This window comes from Alexandromys fortis, unplaced genomic scaffold (genome assembly GCF_014885135.2).
Source record: "Alexandromys fortis isolate MF-2015 unplaced genomic scaffold, M_Fortis_MF-2015_v1.1 scaffold_151, whole genome shotgun sequence".
Taxonomy (NCBI): Eukaryota; Metazoa; Chordata; class Mammalia; order Rodentia; family Cricetidae; genus Alexandromys; species Alexandromys fortis.
The window spans coordinates 406,546-423,193 of record NW_026068043.1 but is presented as its reverse complement, the minus strand read 5'-3'; the positions used below and the strand labels follow the sequence as shown (position 1 = coordinate 423,193).

At 52.7% G+C, this 16,648-nt stretch overlaps 1 protein-coding gene across 3 annotated transcripts in view; it reads right to left on the bottom strand.

The window, feature by feature from the left end:
• The window catches only part of Lat2 (linker for activation of T cells family member 2), a 16,395-nt gene extending 2,093 nt beyond the window's left edge, over positions 1-14,302 (bottom strand). Inside the window, exons 1-12 of one of the 3 annotated variants that reach the window (XM_050166136.1) lie at positions 12,887-14,302; positions 7,622-7,744; positions 6,837-6,876; positions 5,048-5,091; positions 4,803-4,863; positions 4,601-4,632; positions 4,338-4,373; positions 4,226-4,256; positions 3,206-3,261; positions 1,731-1,790; positions 1,457-1,528; positions 978-1,061 (exon numbers count right to left, since the gene is read on the bottom strand). In XM_050166136.1, coding sequence (XP_050022093.1) covers positions 1,009-1,061; positions 1,457-1,528; positions 1,731-1,790; positions 3,206-3,261; positions 4,226-4,256; positions 4,338-4,373; positions 4,601-4,632; positions 4,803-4,863; positions 5,048-5,091; positions 6,837-6,876; positions 7,622-7,744; positions 12,887-13,025 — 747 coding nt within the window. In that variant the 5' untranslated portion in view covers positions 13,026-14,302 and the 3' untranslated portion in view covers positions 978-1,008. Of the gene's footprint in view, positions 1-977; positions 1,083-1,456; positions 1,529-1,730; positions 1,791-3,205; positions 3,262-4,225; positions 4,257-4,337; positions 4,374-4,600; positions 4,633-4,802; positions 4,864-5,047; positions 5,092-6,836; positions 6,877-7,621; positions 7,745-12,886 lie in introns of all 3 variants that reach the window. The other 2 variants (XM_050166135.1, XM_050166137.1) reach the window with 2 other exon arrangements.
• Positions 14,303-16,648: the final 2,346 nt, after the last annotated feature.

Sequence of the window (16,648 nt, the reverse complement as noted above, 5' to 3'; positions counted from 1 at the left end):
ATTTTTGATTTTCGAGACAAGGTTTCTCCGTAGCTTTTGGTTCCTGTCCTGGCACTAGCTCTTGTAGTCCAGGCTGGCCTTGAACTCGCAGAGATCTGCCTGCCTCTGCCTCTCAAGTGCTGGGATTAAAGGCGTGCGCCACCACCGCCCGGCCTTCTTTATGGTTTTTTTGAGACAGGGTTTCCCTATGTAACAGTCCTAGCTGTCCTGGAACTAGCTCTTGTAGACCAGGCTGGCCTCGAACTCACAGGGATTCACCTGCTTCTGCCTCCCAAGTGCTGGAATTAAAGGCGTGCGCCACCACGGCCTGGCCTCCTATTTTCTTTTTGCATCTTTCCTTTTATCTATTTGTGTGTGTGTGTGTGTGTGTGTGTGTGTGTGTGTGCACCTGTGTGTACAGGTCCATGTCCATAGGGAGGCCAGAAGTCAACTTTGAATATCTTGCTGTACCATTATCCCTAGAGAGCTCATTGTTTCTGCTGGGCTTGCTGGTCAGTGAGCCCTGAGATCTGCCTCCCCAGCACCAGATGACGGGTGTGTGCTGGGGATCCGAACTCACATCCTATGCTTACACTGAGCCATCTCTCAAGTTTCCTTTCTATTATTTAAGACTAGATCTCTGAGCTGGGCAGTGGTAGAGTCAAAGGGATCTCTGTGAGTTCAAGGCCAGCCTGGTCTACAGAGTTCCAGGACTGACTAGATAGCTACTGGAAAACCCTATCTTGAAAAACAAAAAAAAACAATAACAAAAAAAAATCATCTCCAGTGCCCCGACCATGTATATGCTTCCTCCTATCACCTGGGTGACCCTAACTCTTCTGGGTCCCCCAGTCCCACAGGAAGTGGAATGGTGGACTTCAGTAGGCATCTCCCTTCTAGTCCTAATAGCTGATGTGCACGCAGGAGGCTAGTCATGAGTCCAAGGCTCCTCCCTGCACTTGGACCGTTCACTTCTGAGTAGCCACAGGGTGCAGTACCTTCCTTCCGATTGATTCTCCCCTAGATGTTCTAGGCAGCAGCCACATCCCCGTTCACGTAATCTGGCTCCTCATCTGGGCTCCCTGATGGGGACACGGGTGCACCTACGGATCAGGACGGGTGGTTGTTCACAGTTCACAGACACACACCACTGCTGGTCCCCAACCGGCGTGCTCAAGACCCCGCAGATGACACAGGGGAAGTGTCATGTTGCACAGGACTCTTGGTGACACAGCCTGTCCCTGCTGTGTTTTCAGAAATTCTCCTGCTTCAAGACTGGGTGACCAGCTCTGGAGGCCACGCTGCTGCCAAGGGGAGTTCTGTGGCCGTGGGTACAATGGAGGCTCCACTGTGAAGCCAGCCTGATTGGCTGGAGGGGAACCCACCCAGGCCGACCCTCCTGCTGCCTGCTGGAGTGGATCCCACCACCACCACCCCAGCCTGCACTTGTGGTGGCCTCTGCCCATGGGAGACAGACCCACAGTCCTCCTGGATTCTCTCCACTCTCGGATGGATAGTGAGTTCTGGTAATCCTCAGCGTCCTCGCCACCTGAGGGAGGGGATGGGGACACTGAGTAGGTCCAGGGAGCCAGGGGTCAGCTCCTCCTTTGGGTGGACTTGACCCAAAAGTAGCAGAGACATGGAGAACGCAGGCAAGGCTGAGTCTTAGGAACTCACTTTCTATTCATGAGGGTGAGCCTAGCTTGGGCTGCCAGCCTCTGCCCTGCCTTTCTTGGGGGAGACCACCTTACCGGAGTCCGGGGCGCTGGGCTTGCAAATGAGCACATTCTCGTAGGAGTTAGAGTCATCCTCTGTAATAGAAGGCAGCTGGCAGGGGTCTGCTGGTGGCCCTACCTGCAAGCCCCATGTCCCTTCCCGCTTCTGCTGCCCCCACAGCCCCACCAAGCTCTCCCCCTGGGCTTCAGGGTCTTTTGCATTCTCTTAGTCCAGATGTTTTTGGGGGTGTTGTTGTTGTTTGTTCTGTGTGTCTGCTGGTGCAGATGTGCATGTTTGTTGTTATCCGTCTTGTTGATCTTGTTTTGTTTTGAGACAATGTCCCCCTGTGTAGCCCTGCTTGTCCTGGAACTTGCAGTGAAAACTGGGCTGCCCTCGAACTCACAGAGATCTGAGTGCTGGGATTAAAGGCCTGTGCCACCACACCTGGCAGGAGACCTTTCTCACAGGATAAAGATCAGGGGCTGGAGAGATGGTTCAAAGGTTAAGAGCACTGGCTACTCTTCCACAGGTCCTGAGTTCAATTCCCAGCAACTACATGGTGGCTCACAACCATCTGTAATGCGTTCCAATGCCCTCTTCTGGCTTGTAGTGCAGGCATATACTGTATGCATAATAAATAAATAAATCTTAAAAAAAAAAGAATAGGGACTGGAGAGATAGCTCAGAGGTTAAGAGCATTGCCTGCTCTTCCAAAGGTTCTGAGTTCAATTCCCAGCAACCACATGGTGGCTCACAACCATCTGTAATGAGATCTGGTGCCCTCTTCTGGCCTGCAGGCACACATAGAGGCAGAACACTGTATACATAATAAATAAATCTTTTTTAAAAAAAATTAAAAAAAAAGAATAAAGACCAAGCAAAGGCACTTGCTGAGCTCCTTCCCCAGAACCCACATGGTTAAAGGTCAGCATCGACTCCCACAAGTCGTCCTAAGACTGCCACAAGTGTGTCCCCACACCCACGCAATAAACAAATTGTTTTCTTAAAGATGTTTTTAAAAAAAATAGAAGAGGAAGAAGAGAAGTGGCAGAGAGTGGGGGAAAGAAGAGGACCCCTCAATAGACTGCCAGGACCCGCTACAGAGCCAGGTGAGGACCCCGCCCAGAGCCTGGCTCCTCTCCATAGGCTCTGTCCCCCGCCCCTGCTCTCTGTAAAGCAGAAGTGACCATGACCAAAGGCTCCGGCATCCTCCATGCCCGCCTGGGCTTATCTGTCATCAGTGCCCATCTGTGTCTGCCCAGCCCCGGTTGAGAAGTGAGCTCAGATGCTCCCACCCACGGCTCCACTTCTGCTTCCTGTCCTGTCCCTTGCTCTCTGCGCTCTGTCCCCATCCCCTGCATGTGCTGACCAGCTTCCTTCCGCCCTACCCACCTCGGCCGGCCTGTAGCATGTCCTCCTCCTCCCTTCACCTCTCGACATCTCTGCAGACCCATCCTGACCTAGGGGCTGCCTCCTCCTCTGCACCTCCCCACCCCAGCTTTCACCTTACCTTCTGGGGGCTTCCGCGGACATCCCCAGTTGTAGTAGTCTGTGGAGATGGGGTCTCTGGACAAGAAAACAGAGTGCAAGTTGCTGGGCAGGCCTGTCAGGAGGGGGCCATCAGGAAGGGCCAGGTGGGGGTTGCTCCTCCCATTCACTATGGTTGTTCCCAGAGCCCCTGACTACCCTGGGGCTAAGGGACTGTCAGCCTGGCTAGGACACCTTCAACAAGTCCCCACCCACCCATCCCGGGGCCAAAATTCTCCCTATTTATGACATGAGGAGACCCTATTAGAGGCCATTTCTTTTTGGGAGGTGGCCTTGAATCAGATCCTTCTGCCTTAGCCCCCCAAGTACTGGAATGGCTGGGAGGATAGACCTGTACCATGCCCCCCTCCGTCTATCTATGCATCTATCTCTCTCCTCCCTTCTCTCTTTCCAAGTTTACATTTAGAGTTGGGTCTTTCCTTTTTACCATGTGGGTCCAGGGGGCGGTGGGGAGATGGGGGGGTGGAAATTGGGTTGTCGGGCTTGTGAAATAAATGCCTTCAGTGGTTGAGCTAGCTGACTGCCACCTGTCCCCCCCCCCCCCCCCCCCCCCCCCCCCCCCCCCCCCCCCCCCCCCCCCCCCCCCCCCCCCCCCCCCCCCCCCACGCTATTGTCCCGGACTGATCTCACACTCGCTAGACCAGGATGACCTCCTTCCCCTGTGCTGGGATTACAGCATGAGCCACCACATCAGGTTTACGCAGTGCTGGCGATGAAACCCAGATACTACAAACTGAACCCCACCCCGTTTTTGGAGGGAGGGTATCACATCTTGACAGGTAGCCCATGGTGACTGCTTTGTAACTCGCCTTTCACCAGATGGCAGGATGGCTGCCCACCCTACCAGATGCTCCTCCTTTGAGCGACCATGGTCACCAGATTGAAAGGCCTTCACTAAATGACTCATAGATAAAGACGCTTGGGACGGGAGACCCAGAAATTCGGGGCGTACAGAGAGCAGGCTTGGATGAGGGCCACTTACACATAGGTCTCATCGGGCTCGTGACTGCTGCCTGGAAGAGGCCAGATAGAAGAGTTAAAGATGGGCTAAGCTCCTGGGCTGTGGCCCATGCCCTCCCCGCAGAACTACCCACCTTTGTAGAAGTTCTGGTACCTAAGGGACTCAGGACCTGGAAGAAAGGCTAAGCTGTCTTCCCTCCAGGTCCTGCCCCAGCCCAACCCAGGCTCTGTAGCCCAAGCAAGGGACTAGGGGCTTTGGACGGTCATAGCTTTGTACACAGTCTGTTAGAAGCGTGTGCCGTATCTATTCAGGCCCCTTCCATCAACCCCAGGCAGACCAGTACCTGCCCCACTGTCCCATCCCCACTCAGGCTCAGCCCTGTCTGGTGTCACTCACCTTCGAGGTGAGAGAACAGCAGCTTGTTCTTCCTGCAAGGATGGGGCAAGGGAGGGCTGAGGCGGCACCCTGGGGAGGGGACGGTCCCCTGGGCCCCCACAGGCCAGGACCGAGACAGTTCTGCAGCTTGGGGACAAGGCTTGGCTGACTGTGCCAGGTGGGGGTCCCTGGGAGGACCATGCACTGCGGAATGTCTCCCTACCTTTCAGATGGCTTGTCCAAAGCTGTGTCCCTCAGGGGTCCTGGCCACACTGGTCTGGCCACTTTAAGAGGGAAGCAGGAACAGGGTCTAAGTAGGCACTCACCCAGCTGAGCCTTTGCAGGCACTCACCCAGCTGAGCCTTTGCCCACTACATTAGGCTGGCCTCAGGGCAAGGGACACAGAAGGGACCTTGATTTGGGAAGTCCAAGCCCCCAACCAAACCCAGGAAGCAAGCAGGGACTCACGGGAGTAGGTCTGAGCCAGGGTAAAGCTCTGTTCATTTTCTTGCCTGCAAATACACAAAGGTGTGCTGAGTGGAGCCTTGACATGCCCCGGCCAAGGAAAGCAGAGAGAGGACAGAGGACAAGGAACACAGAGAAGGGGGAGGAGCAGAGCCTGGGAAGGTGACTGGATGCCTGCGGCTGGATTCCCAGCAATAAAGTCAGGAAGATAGGCCGAACAATGGTGGCGCACACCTTTAATCCCAGCACTCGGGAGGCAGAGGCAGGCGGTCTACAGGGAGTTCTGTGAGTTCGAGACCAGCCTGGTCTACAGAGCTAGTTCCAGGACAGGCTCCAAAGCCACAGAGAAACCCTGTCTCGAAAATAAATAAATAAATAAAGTCAGGAAGATGATTGGGAATTTGAGGCCAGCCTGGGCTCCAGAGCAAGTTCTATACTAGCCACTGCTACAGAGTAAGACCCTGCCTCAAAAACAAAAAAATAAACACGTAAGCTTTACCATGGCCCATGGTGGTCAGAGATAGAAGATTTTGTTTTCAAATCTCTGCGGTTTTTCAGTTACAAAAGGAAATGAGGAAGTGTGTGTGTGTGTGTGTGTGTGTGTGTGAGTGTGTGTGACAGTGCCTGTTGGGGTGTGCACGTGAAGTCTGTGCTATAAGTGTAGGAAGTGTGTGTGCATGCAGCAGAGACCGGGAGAGTGTGGTCAGCCAGGTCCCCTCCCCTCTCGTCTTTTTTTCTGTTTTGCGATGCGGTCTCATTCTGTAGGCCTTACTGTCTTGGAACTTTGTGGACTATATAGACCAGATTAGCTCAGAACACAGAGATCCGCCTGCCTCTGCTTCCTGAGTGCTGAGATGAAAGGGATGTACGACTGTGCCTGCCCCTTGCCTTTTTATTTTATGTTGGGCATTGAAGTCAGGATCTTGAGCATACTCAGCAAGCACCACTGAGCCACATACTCAGCCCTTCTCTGGGGACTCTAGGTACATGCTCTACAGCTGAGTCACAATCTCTTCCCCACCCCCTACACACTTTAAAGGTTTTATTTTTTTAATATGCATGGGTATTTTTCCCACGTGTTTGTCTGTCCACCACATGCATTCCTGGTGCCTGAGGAAGTTAGTAGAGGGCATTGGATCTCCTGGAGCCTGAGTTAAAGACTGTGAGCCATTATGTGGGTGTTGGAGATCATATCCAGTGCTCTTAACCACTGAGCCATCTCTCCAGCCCTGCTTTTCAACTTTAAAAAAGTTTATTTGTATTTATTATTGTTGTTGTTGTTGTTGGTGGTGGTGGTGGTGGTGGTGTGTGTGTGTATGTGTGTGTGTGTGTGTGTGTGTGTGTGTGTGGTGTAGTAAGCAGATGGAGACCAGAGGACATTTTTGGGAGTCCTTAGTCTTCTTCTACCATGGATTCCAGGGATCGAACTCAAGTCACCAGACTTTGGCATCAGTCACTTTTACTTGCTGCACAAATTTTGAGGCAAGGTTTTGTTGAGTTGCCAGGCTGGCCTTGAACGAACTCCCTTGTGGCCCAGGCAGGCTCTGGGGTATCTGGGGTGACAGGAGGTGCCTCTCAAGTGGTTTTTAGATTCTGCTCCCATTCTGCCTGGTGTCCAGGCTTCTTCCCCGCTACCACGCCCTGTGTTGGCGCATTCCCTCAGACAGCCCTGGATTCTTTCCTCCAATGAATGCTAAACACCCACTGGAACCTGCCATGGAACAGGCCTGAGTGAGGGCAGAAACTGGGCCCCTGGGGGGATCCCCAAATACACCGAGCTGGGACAACTCACTGGTTCCTCTGCTCGTAGATTTTCTCATTTCTCTTCACCCCTGCAAGAACAGAAATGGCATAGCAAGTGTCCCTGAACTTGGGATGTGTGGTGGGGGAAGCTGAGGGCTGACCACTCCCCCCCCTTTTGAAATTCCACTAGGCCCTTGGCAAAGTCCCTTGTGGCTGCCTGTCATTGAGATGGTTCATATCAGTCAGGTGTGGTGACACATGTCTGTGATCCCAACACTTAGGAAGCAGAGGCAGGAGGATAGGAACAATTTGAGGCTAGCTTGAGTGGAAGGAAGGAAGGAAGGAAGGAAGGAAGGAAGGAAGGAAGGAAGGAAGGATGGATGGAAGGAAGGCTGGAGGAAGAAAAAACAGAGGGAAGACAGAAGAAAGGAGGGAGAGGGAGAGGAAGGAAGGAGGAAGAGAGGCTGGAAGAAGGCTGGGGCAGGGGGGTCGGAAGGAAGGAGGGAGGGAGAAGAAGGAAGGAGGGAGGGAGGGAAGGAAGGAAAGGTACTTAGTCCCTTTTGTGAGGGAAGGACAGTTTGAAATAGAGGGTGCCACAGGTAGCCGGCCTCCCTTCTCTTCTCCAGAGCAACTCCTGGCCTAAGTGACCGCCCTGGTCCAATAGAACTGGTCTTTACCCACACCCAGTGTCTTCAGGGGCTGAGTAGGGGCCAGCAGCTGGTTCCTGAGTGCCCATCCTCCTGTCCCTTCCGTGACAGCCAGGTCCAGCCCCAGAGGCCTCTGGGACAGAATCTCCACGGTACTCCCATCATTCCCTGCCCGTGTGACACTTACCTGGGCGGGAGCAGCGGGCACACAGCCAGGCTGTGGCCCCCAACAGCAGCAGCATTGGTACTGACAATGGCCACAGCAGCTCCAACTTGTCACTCATGTCGGCTTGGGGAGGGGGCTGCAAAGCTACATTGGAGATCTGTGAGCCAGGGGCTCCCAGCTGCTGCCCTACCCCATGGCGTCAGCTCCTGATCTCTCTGGTTCTTGGCTCCAGCAACAATGTTATGGCCGTCCTTACTCCAGGATCGACCAACCATGTCTCTCTCCTATGTGACCCTAACCAACACACTGACTACCAGACCATGTGCACTAGAAGATTCTGAGATCACTGGGCAGCACTAAGAAACTGTGGACAAGCCAGGTGGTGGTGGGGCACGCCTTTAATCCCAGCACTCGGGAGGCAGAGGCAGGCGGATCTCTGTGAGTTTGAGGCCAGCCTGGATTACAATAGCTAGTTCTAGGACAGGAACCAAAAAGTTGCGGAGAAACCCTATCTCAAAAAATCAAAACAAAACAAAAAAAAGAAACTGTGGACAAGCCCAAGCACTCATTCCCAATCCCCTGGCCCTGAGAGACAGGCTCCTTAACTCACAACTGGAGAAGCTGAGACTGGGACCTGGCCCCAGCTGCTTTATGGACAGGGAAGAGTCAAACATTAGGCTCAGTCCTGGACCTGGCACAAGGGCTTGCATCTGCCATCCCAGCAACGCTGGAGGCTGAAGCAGGATTGCCTGTAGCCTCAGGCCAGCCGGAGACAATTTAGTGTGTCTCAGGTTAGCCTGGGCTAAAGACTAAGACCCAATGTCAGAAACAAAACAAAAATAAGGTGGCGGGGCTGGAGCGATGGCTCAGCACTGAAGAGAGCATGCATGCCTTTAATCCCAGCACTCGGGAGGCAGAGGCAGGCAGAGCTCTGAGTTGGAGGCCAGCCTGGTCTATGGAGTAAGTTCCAGAACAGCTGGGGCTACATAGAGAAACCCTGTCTCGAAAAAACCAACCAACCCAGATCCTGCCTGTAGTGTGGGAGCTAGAGGATGCCTCTCAGAGGAGGGCACCCTGAGACAGTATAGTTCAGGGATGGGTGCCCGGCTGAGGGACAGGGTTTGAGGACCCGTAGAGTGAGAGAAAGGGGGAGGTGGGGCTGTTGGGGGGATGTCTGCAGTGAGGAGGCTGTGAACTCCCAGTTAGCCCAGGGCCATGAGAAGGCAGTGGCTGTCCCAGTCTTGAAGCCCTATATAGTCTGGCGAGTGGGTAGAATACAACCATCCCTTATGAAACCAGCTAACACAAGTACGAAGAGCCTCAGCTTAGAGCATGGACAGGGACACAGTTGAGGGAGCCAGTCAGGGGCATGTGGAACGATGGTGACAAAGTGGCCGCTCTGTCTGCACTCCGTCCTACTTCCAGCTAGAGAAGGCGCAGCTCACTGGTACAGCACCTGCCTAGAATCCCCCAGTGAGGGGCTGGGGCGTGGCTCAGTGGTAGAGCACCTGCCTAGAATCCCCCAGTGAGGGGCTGGGGTGTGGCTCAGTGGTAGAGCCCCTGCCTAGAATCCCCCAGTGAGGGGCTGGGGTGTGGCTCAGTGGTAGAGCCCCTGCCTAGAATCCCCCAGTGAGGGGCTGGGGCGTGGCTCAGTGGTAGAGCCCCTGCCTAGAACCCCCCAGTGAGGGGCTGGGGTGTGGCGTTTGGTTAGAACATTGACTTTGTCTATCAAAGGACATAAACTGAGCATATGGCACATCCCCATAATTCTAGCACTACACGAAACAGAACCAGGGGAGTTAGAGAAATGGCTCAGTGGTTTGTTAAGAGCACTGGTTGTTTTTCCAGAGGACCTGCGTTCAATTCCCAGCAACCACGTGGTAGCTCACAACCATTTCTTGTGGGATATGATACCTCTTTTAGCATAAGGGCGAGCATGCAGATGGAGCACTCATATATAAATATTTTAAAAAAATTTGGGTGATAGTGGCACATGCCTTTAATCCCAGCACTCGGGAGGAAGAGGCAGATGGATCTCTGTGAGTTCAAGGCCAACCTGGTTTACAGAGAGTTCCAGGACAGTCATACAGGCTCCAAAACTACACAAAGAAACCCTAATTTGAAAAACAAAAACAAAATAAACAAGGAAAGAAAGAAAGAAAGAAAGAAAGAAAGAAAGAAAGAAAGAGCGAGCCAGGAGGACTGGGAGATCAAGGCTAATTCTGGGTACAAAGCACAACCCTATCTATATTTTTTTAAAAAAGGAGAGACATACACACACACGGAGTGGGGAGACAGAGAGGAGGCAGAGGGGGAAATATGAAAGAGTAATAGCGGGAGGGTGGGGAGAAGAGAGAATTGGAGCATGGTGTCTTGCTCCTATATGCCTGTAACCCAGCACTTGGGAAGCAGAGGCTCAGGAGTTCAAGGTCATCCTTGGCTACATAGTGGCCAGCTTGGGCTACAAGACACTGTCTCAAGGAAAAAAAAAACAAGGAGGATGAGGAGACTTGGACAGCACAAGCAGGCTCCCTATAACTCAGCAGTTGCTCATCTCAATCCACTTGGGACCCCAAGAGCAAGCCCGTATTTTTGGCTTGGCATTCACGGTCCCAGAAGCTGGCCTGCTGGCTTCTGTTTCCTCTTCAAGACCCCATGCCTTTGGAAGGAGGACCATGCTCTGTCCAAGAGGCTTTGGTTACCAGAGAGCCAACTGGCTTCTAGGCCTGTTGTCCAGGGATGAGCGGGACTACAGAAGTCCTCAGCCCTGGGGTGGTGTGGCTCAGGTCACCTCTATGCTAAAGCCTGCCACCCAGGGAAATGACATGTGGCCTCTGCACATGTCACATGAGGCCTGTCATGGAGATGATGACTGTAGAGCAGGGTCAGTCATGTGGGTTGTTTCCACCTAGATTCTTGTCATAGTCACAGTTGTGGCCATGTGTCATGGGAAGGGACTGTCAGTGCAAAGACTGAGGGGATGTAGTATCCCAGCTGGTGATGTCGAGAGGCACAGCCTGGATGCCCTCCACTGACCCCAGTGGGGTCTGAGGGACTAAACCTTGTGAGGACTGTGAGAACCTAATGAAGCAGATGACAGGCCTAGAGGAACCCGCTTGCTCTCCTAGCTGCTGAGGAGGCCGTGGCAGGAGGGCATCCATCCCTCACCCTGTCTTTGTGGGCACCAGGCAGGAATGTGGTACACACATGTACATGCAAGCAAAACACTCACACACATACATTTTGTCTTTGAGACAAGAAGTCACTGTGAAGCCCTGGCTGGTCTGAAACTCACTGTGTAGTCCAGGCTGGCCCAGAACTCAAAGAGACTGGCCTGCCTCTGCCGCCCAAGGGCTGAGATTATAGCGGGCACCATCATGTGCCAACTTACATGAAAGTTTTAAAGTTAACTAAAAAGGTTGCTGGGAGGAGAGAAGTTCCTCATGGTAAGGTGCCCACGCTCCTGTAGGTTAACCCCTCACATCCTGAAAGCAAACCTAATGGAACTCACCAGGCTACCACCAGATCCCACCCTGCTGGAAGAAGACCATGATATCAGAAGGGGGTTGGCTGGGAAGAGGGCAAGCAACCAATGAGAATGGGGTGGACAAGAGAGGTGACAGGGTGCATATAGTCAAGATGCATCCTTTACATGTATGGAAAAGCCATAAGCCCATTATTATGCATAATCAGTACATGGTAAGGAAAAGGCGGAGTGGAGGCTAGTGAGCTAGCTTGGGTAAAAATGTGCTTTTCTTGGAGTCTCAGCTTGATTCCCAGGACCCACACGATGGTGAGACCTCACTCTTGCAAGGTGTTCTCTGCATGCGCCTATCCATCCACCCATCCAGTAATTAAAAATGTGTTAAAATAGTAAGAAACAAAACAAAAAGAGCAGGTGCGAGCGCGTGGGGTGCTTCCTAGACAGGGTCTGGGACCTGCTTCTCAGTTGGGAATTCGCCTGAGCCCAACTGTTTTCTTCCCAAGGGGCAAATGGGAGGCTCAGAGAGGTATGTACTTCGCCACAAAGAAACAGAGTTAAAGAGGCAGTGACGGAAATTCAGAGCGGGCCCCCTGAGTTCCCACCATTCCATGTGCTCATACGTGCTCTCTACCCGGGATGTCAGCAGACCGGCTGAGGGTGGTGGGGACAACAGGTTGGGGCTGCAGGAGGGGCAGCCTGCAGTCACACAAGGCCCCAAGGGGCCAAGCAGGGCTGGCTGCGGGTGTGCCGGGGACTGCCACAGCCCTGTGGTTCTGTGGGCCAAAATAGCTCAAAGGGAAGTGGGCAGTTTTCATATGAACAAGGTTTGCACAGGGCTGGTCTCTAACCTCGGAGCCTCCAGCCTCAACGGTCCTTAGTGATAGCTCTGTCCATGGCTCACCCTTCAGGGAACAAGAGGCCACAAGGGTTGGCTTAGCTGAGGATTGCAACCAATTGCACAGACCTGGGATGGCTGTAGCTGTGTTCATGAGCTACTCTGGGGCCTGTGGTCTTGGCTGAATGTCTGTGGTTTGTTCCTCTGAGACAGGGTCTCAGTACGGAGTACAGGCTGGCCTTGAACTCACTGTCCTCCCTCCTTAGCATCCCTAGGGCTGTGTACCCTAGGCACACAGCAGTGTACCACAATCCCCACCCAGGTGGACCAAGTACCTGGGACTTCAAATAGGTGGAGAGAGGGCTCTGAAAAACCTATCGAAGGCCAAACGTCCAGGTGAGTTGTACATGTGTTTGTGGGTACAGCCATGTGCAGAGGTCTGGCGGGCCATTTTCCAGGTCAGTGGTGGTGGTGGTGGTGGAGATTGGCTGGAGGAACCCAGCCAACCCGGGCTAACTATTCACAGAGCCAGACAGAGCCCGCCAGCTCTACAGGGGCTATCCGTCAACAGGTACGAAGTTGGGTCAGGACTGGTTGGATGAGGGACAGCAACTTCCTCCTGGCTGAGACAGGGCCTGGGCACAGTTCCCCAGAGCATCCCAGATTCACCCACAGGCTTGGGGCATTAGCTAACCCTTTACAGATGGGAGAAACCGCGTTTATCTCTTGGTTTTGGCTGGCCTTCCCCAGTCACTGGTAATACCAGAACCACCCTGGGGGCCTCCTGGGGTCTCACAGCTGGGGGTTCAGGAAGAAAATGATAGGTAGGTAGATATCTGGAACCCCCGAAACAGGCTGTCCCTAAGGGGCTATCAGATATCTCAGCCACCGCTCAGTCCATAGCTAAGGGTCTTTAGTATGGTGCAGAAAACACCTGCTCAGCTGGGCACCCCTGGGAAATGCTTACCTGAGAGTGGGGGTTCCTCACCATGGCCATCCCATCCTGTGCCGGCACACCTGCCCAAGCTGATGCCAACACCACAGACTCTGGCGGGCAGCAGGCAAGGCGGTTGGCTTCCTGTCACTACTGAATCATCCGCGCACATCCGCCTCAGCCGGACTGCTCAACTGGCTAGTGACAGAGTGGGCGGGGCAGAGACAGAGAAAGATACAGAGATAGAAAGCGAGGAGTGGGGCATGGTGGTGTGTGCCTTCAAATGCCTGTACCTGGGAGGCAGAAACAGGCAGATCTCTGAGAGTATGAGGCGCTGTTCTACAGAGTGCCAGCCAGGGATGCTGCACGGTGAGACCTTGTCTTAAAAAAACAAAACCAAAAAGAAACATAAAGGCAGGCCAGCAAGATGGCTCACTGGGTAACTGCACTTGCCACCAAGCCTGACACCCTGAGTTCTAGCACCAGGAACTACATGGTGGGAGAGGGCAGACGGATACCTGCTCATTGTCCTCTGACACACACACACACACACACACACACACATACACACACGTGGGGTGGGGGACTGATACCTGCTAGTTGTTCTGATATACATGTACACAAAAGCATACACATGGGACGGGGGTTTAAAAAAGAAACAGAAACAGACACAGGAGAAATGGGAAGTGAGAGATAGGCACAGAAACACAGAAAGCCCAGGACTCACACAGGCCCCAAGAAGCACGGAGAGAAGCAATGTCAACCTCAGAGTTCACATGCACACAGAAGTAAGGAGGACAGAAGGAGAGCTGTGCAGGAGGGACCCACAGAACACACACACACTCACAAAGAGGGGAGAGAAATGGGGGGGGGAGAGTCACACAGGTCAGGAGAGGACCAGAAAGACAGATAGATATGCAGAGACACAGACAAGCAGAGCCCTTTCAGCACCCTCCAGCGTCCGAGGGGGGATCAGGCAGACAAGGAGACTAGAGCAGCAGAATCCCATAGGACAAACAAGGTAAGGGGCACGGTGGATGGCACAAAGACAGCAGATGGAACGAAAGAGCAGTGTCACAAACAGCTGGATAGACACCCAACCTGCCTCTGTGTGTGTGTTGGGAGGGGGATGGGGGTGCGTGTGAACGTGGAGGCCAGTGAGGGAGGTGGGGGTGCGTGTGAACGTGGAGGCCAGTGAGGGAGGTGGGGGTGTGTGTGAACGTGGAAGCCAGAGGTCAGTCTTGGTAACATTCACTTCTTTTTTTCCTCCCCCAAGACAGGTTTCTTTGAGTAGCCCTGGCTGCCATGTAACTCACTCTGTAGACCAGGCTGGCCTCAAATTCAGAGATGCACCTGCCTCAGCCTCCTAAGTGCTGGGATCGGAGTGTGCCATCACCAACAATCATGGAATTGGTTATTTTACCAAATGGGTCCCAGGGATAGAACTCAGTCTGTCTTGTTAGAAAGCACCTTTACCCACTGAGCCACCTTGCCAGACCACCTACCTAGTGGTTTCTCTATTTATGTCTATGTAGTCCAGACTGGCCTGGGAACTCGGAGACCCATCTGCTTCTTCCTGAGTGCTGGGACCACACCCAGTTTCCACCTTGCTTTCCTCTCACAGACCCGGGGCGGCTTACCGAGTAGTCCAGGCTGACTGGCGGCTTACCGAGTAGTCCAGGCTGACTGATCCTGCAAACTCCAGAGAGCCTTGTTTCTGTGTCCTCAGTGCTGAGATCAGTGTTTGTTCCCAGAGCTGCTATGACTTCGGGTTCTCTGGCTTTTGAGAGCTTTATGGACTATGTCATATGTCCCCTCTACCCCAAAGCTGCTTCTCAGTTGGGAGTGTCATTGCCTGCGGCTCAGGGAGGCACCACTGCCCTAAGGGACAAGGATCAACAGCCTGCCTAGCTCTGCACCCTGCAACTTGAAAAAGGCTAATATGATGTTCCACCTGCTGGTCACATCAAGGCTTGAGGCAGGACAGTCCCACCCTGAAATCTGCTTGCTGAGTTTAGTGTTTCAGAACCAAGGTCTGCCCTAGCCCAGAACCAAGGTCTGCCCTAGTGGTCTGGGTTTTTTTTTTTTTTTCCCTCCAGTCTTTGCACCGAGCCTACTGCTGCCACCATGTGGTGAAGTAAAGTAACACAGGGAACAGTACCCATTAGCAGGAGACCCGCAGGCAGCTCAGGAGTTGGCTCCATCTCCAACACCCCAGGACCACTGGGAATATGTGTCAGATAGTGCCTGGCACACTTGGTTCAAAAGGCTTCTTTTCCCATGAGCATGGGGTCAGGTGGGGAAGCAGACTCAGGAGGAGCTAGTGTTCATGGCTGGCCTCTTCCCCACACTTTGGTAACAATTCAGCATTTATCCCAAGTCTGGTGGCATAGCTACCCTTCTAGCCTCTGAGGGCACCCATACACACAGCTAACGATTATTAGCCAGGCGGCGGCGGCAGACCCCTTTAATCCTAACACCTAGAGGCAGGCAGATCTGAGTTCAAGGCCAGCCTGATCTACAAAAGTAACCCCCCCCCCCCAAAAGATGAAACAACACAAACTGGAATGGAGAGGGCTAGGAATGTTGCTCAGTTGGTAAATGTTTGCCTAGGTTCCATACCCACAATGCACAGGCTAGGTATGGAGGCACACTCCTATAATGTCCAAGCCCTTTCTAATTTTTTTTTTTTGGGTTTTCAAGACAGGGTTTCTCTGTGTAGCTTTGGAGCCTGGCCTAGAACTCTCTGTAGCTCAGGCTGGTCTCAGTGCTAGGATTAAAAGCATGTGCGACCATTGCCCAGCCCTAATTTTCCATTTTTGGTTTTTTGAGTTTCTCTACGAAGCTGTGGAGCCTGTCCTGGGACTCTCTGTAGACCATGCAGGCCTCAAACCTGCCTCCCATAGTGCTGGGATTAAAGAAGGGTGTGTGCTACCACTGCCTAGCCCTAATTTTTCATTTTTGTTTTTTCAAGACAGGCTTTCTTTGTAGCTTTGGAGCCTGTCCTGAAAGGACAGTGGCTAGCTCTTGTAAACCAGGATGGTCTTGCCTGTTGCTGCCTCCCGAGTGCTGGATTTAAAGGCATAAATCTATCCCTAATTTCAATAGAACAATATATGAGAAGGCCCTTCCTTGGTGGTATTCTGGGTGTCTCCTTCTCCCTGCTTTCAGAAGGACTGCTCTGCTAATAACTCATTATAGCATCTCCCAGGGAATCCAAACTCTGTAGGGTCTAAAAGAAGACCACAAAGCAATTTTACAGAGCAGTTGCTTTTGAGTATCTGCCATTGTATAGAGCTTTGGATGCAATGAGAGACAAAGCAGGGACTGAGTTGGCTATAGCCATTTTTTTTTTTGTTTCCCAAGTTAAGTTTACATTTGTGTGTGTAGACAACATAGGAGGTCAAAGGACTTGTGAAAGTCAGTTTCTTTCAACCATGTGGGTGCTGGGGATTGAACTTAGGTTGTCAGGCATGCAGCAAGTATCCTTATCTGCTAAGCCATCTCACTGTCCCGTCTTCAATATTGTGGTTCACCTTTACAAAAAAAAAATAAACAAAATCCTGTCACAACCAGCTGTGACTCTAGCTCCAAGAGATTCAGTACTCTCTCCTGACTACTCCACAGGCACATAGTGCAACATTCAGGCAAAATGCTCATGCTCAAACTAAATCTTAGGACCAGAGAGGTGACTCGGTGCATAGAGCACTGGCTGCTTTTCCAGGGGGTGGTTTGATGATCCCAAGCACCCACATGTCGGCTCACAATTCAAGTCCAGTTCCAGGGAAACTGGCT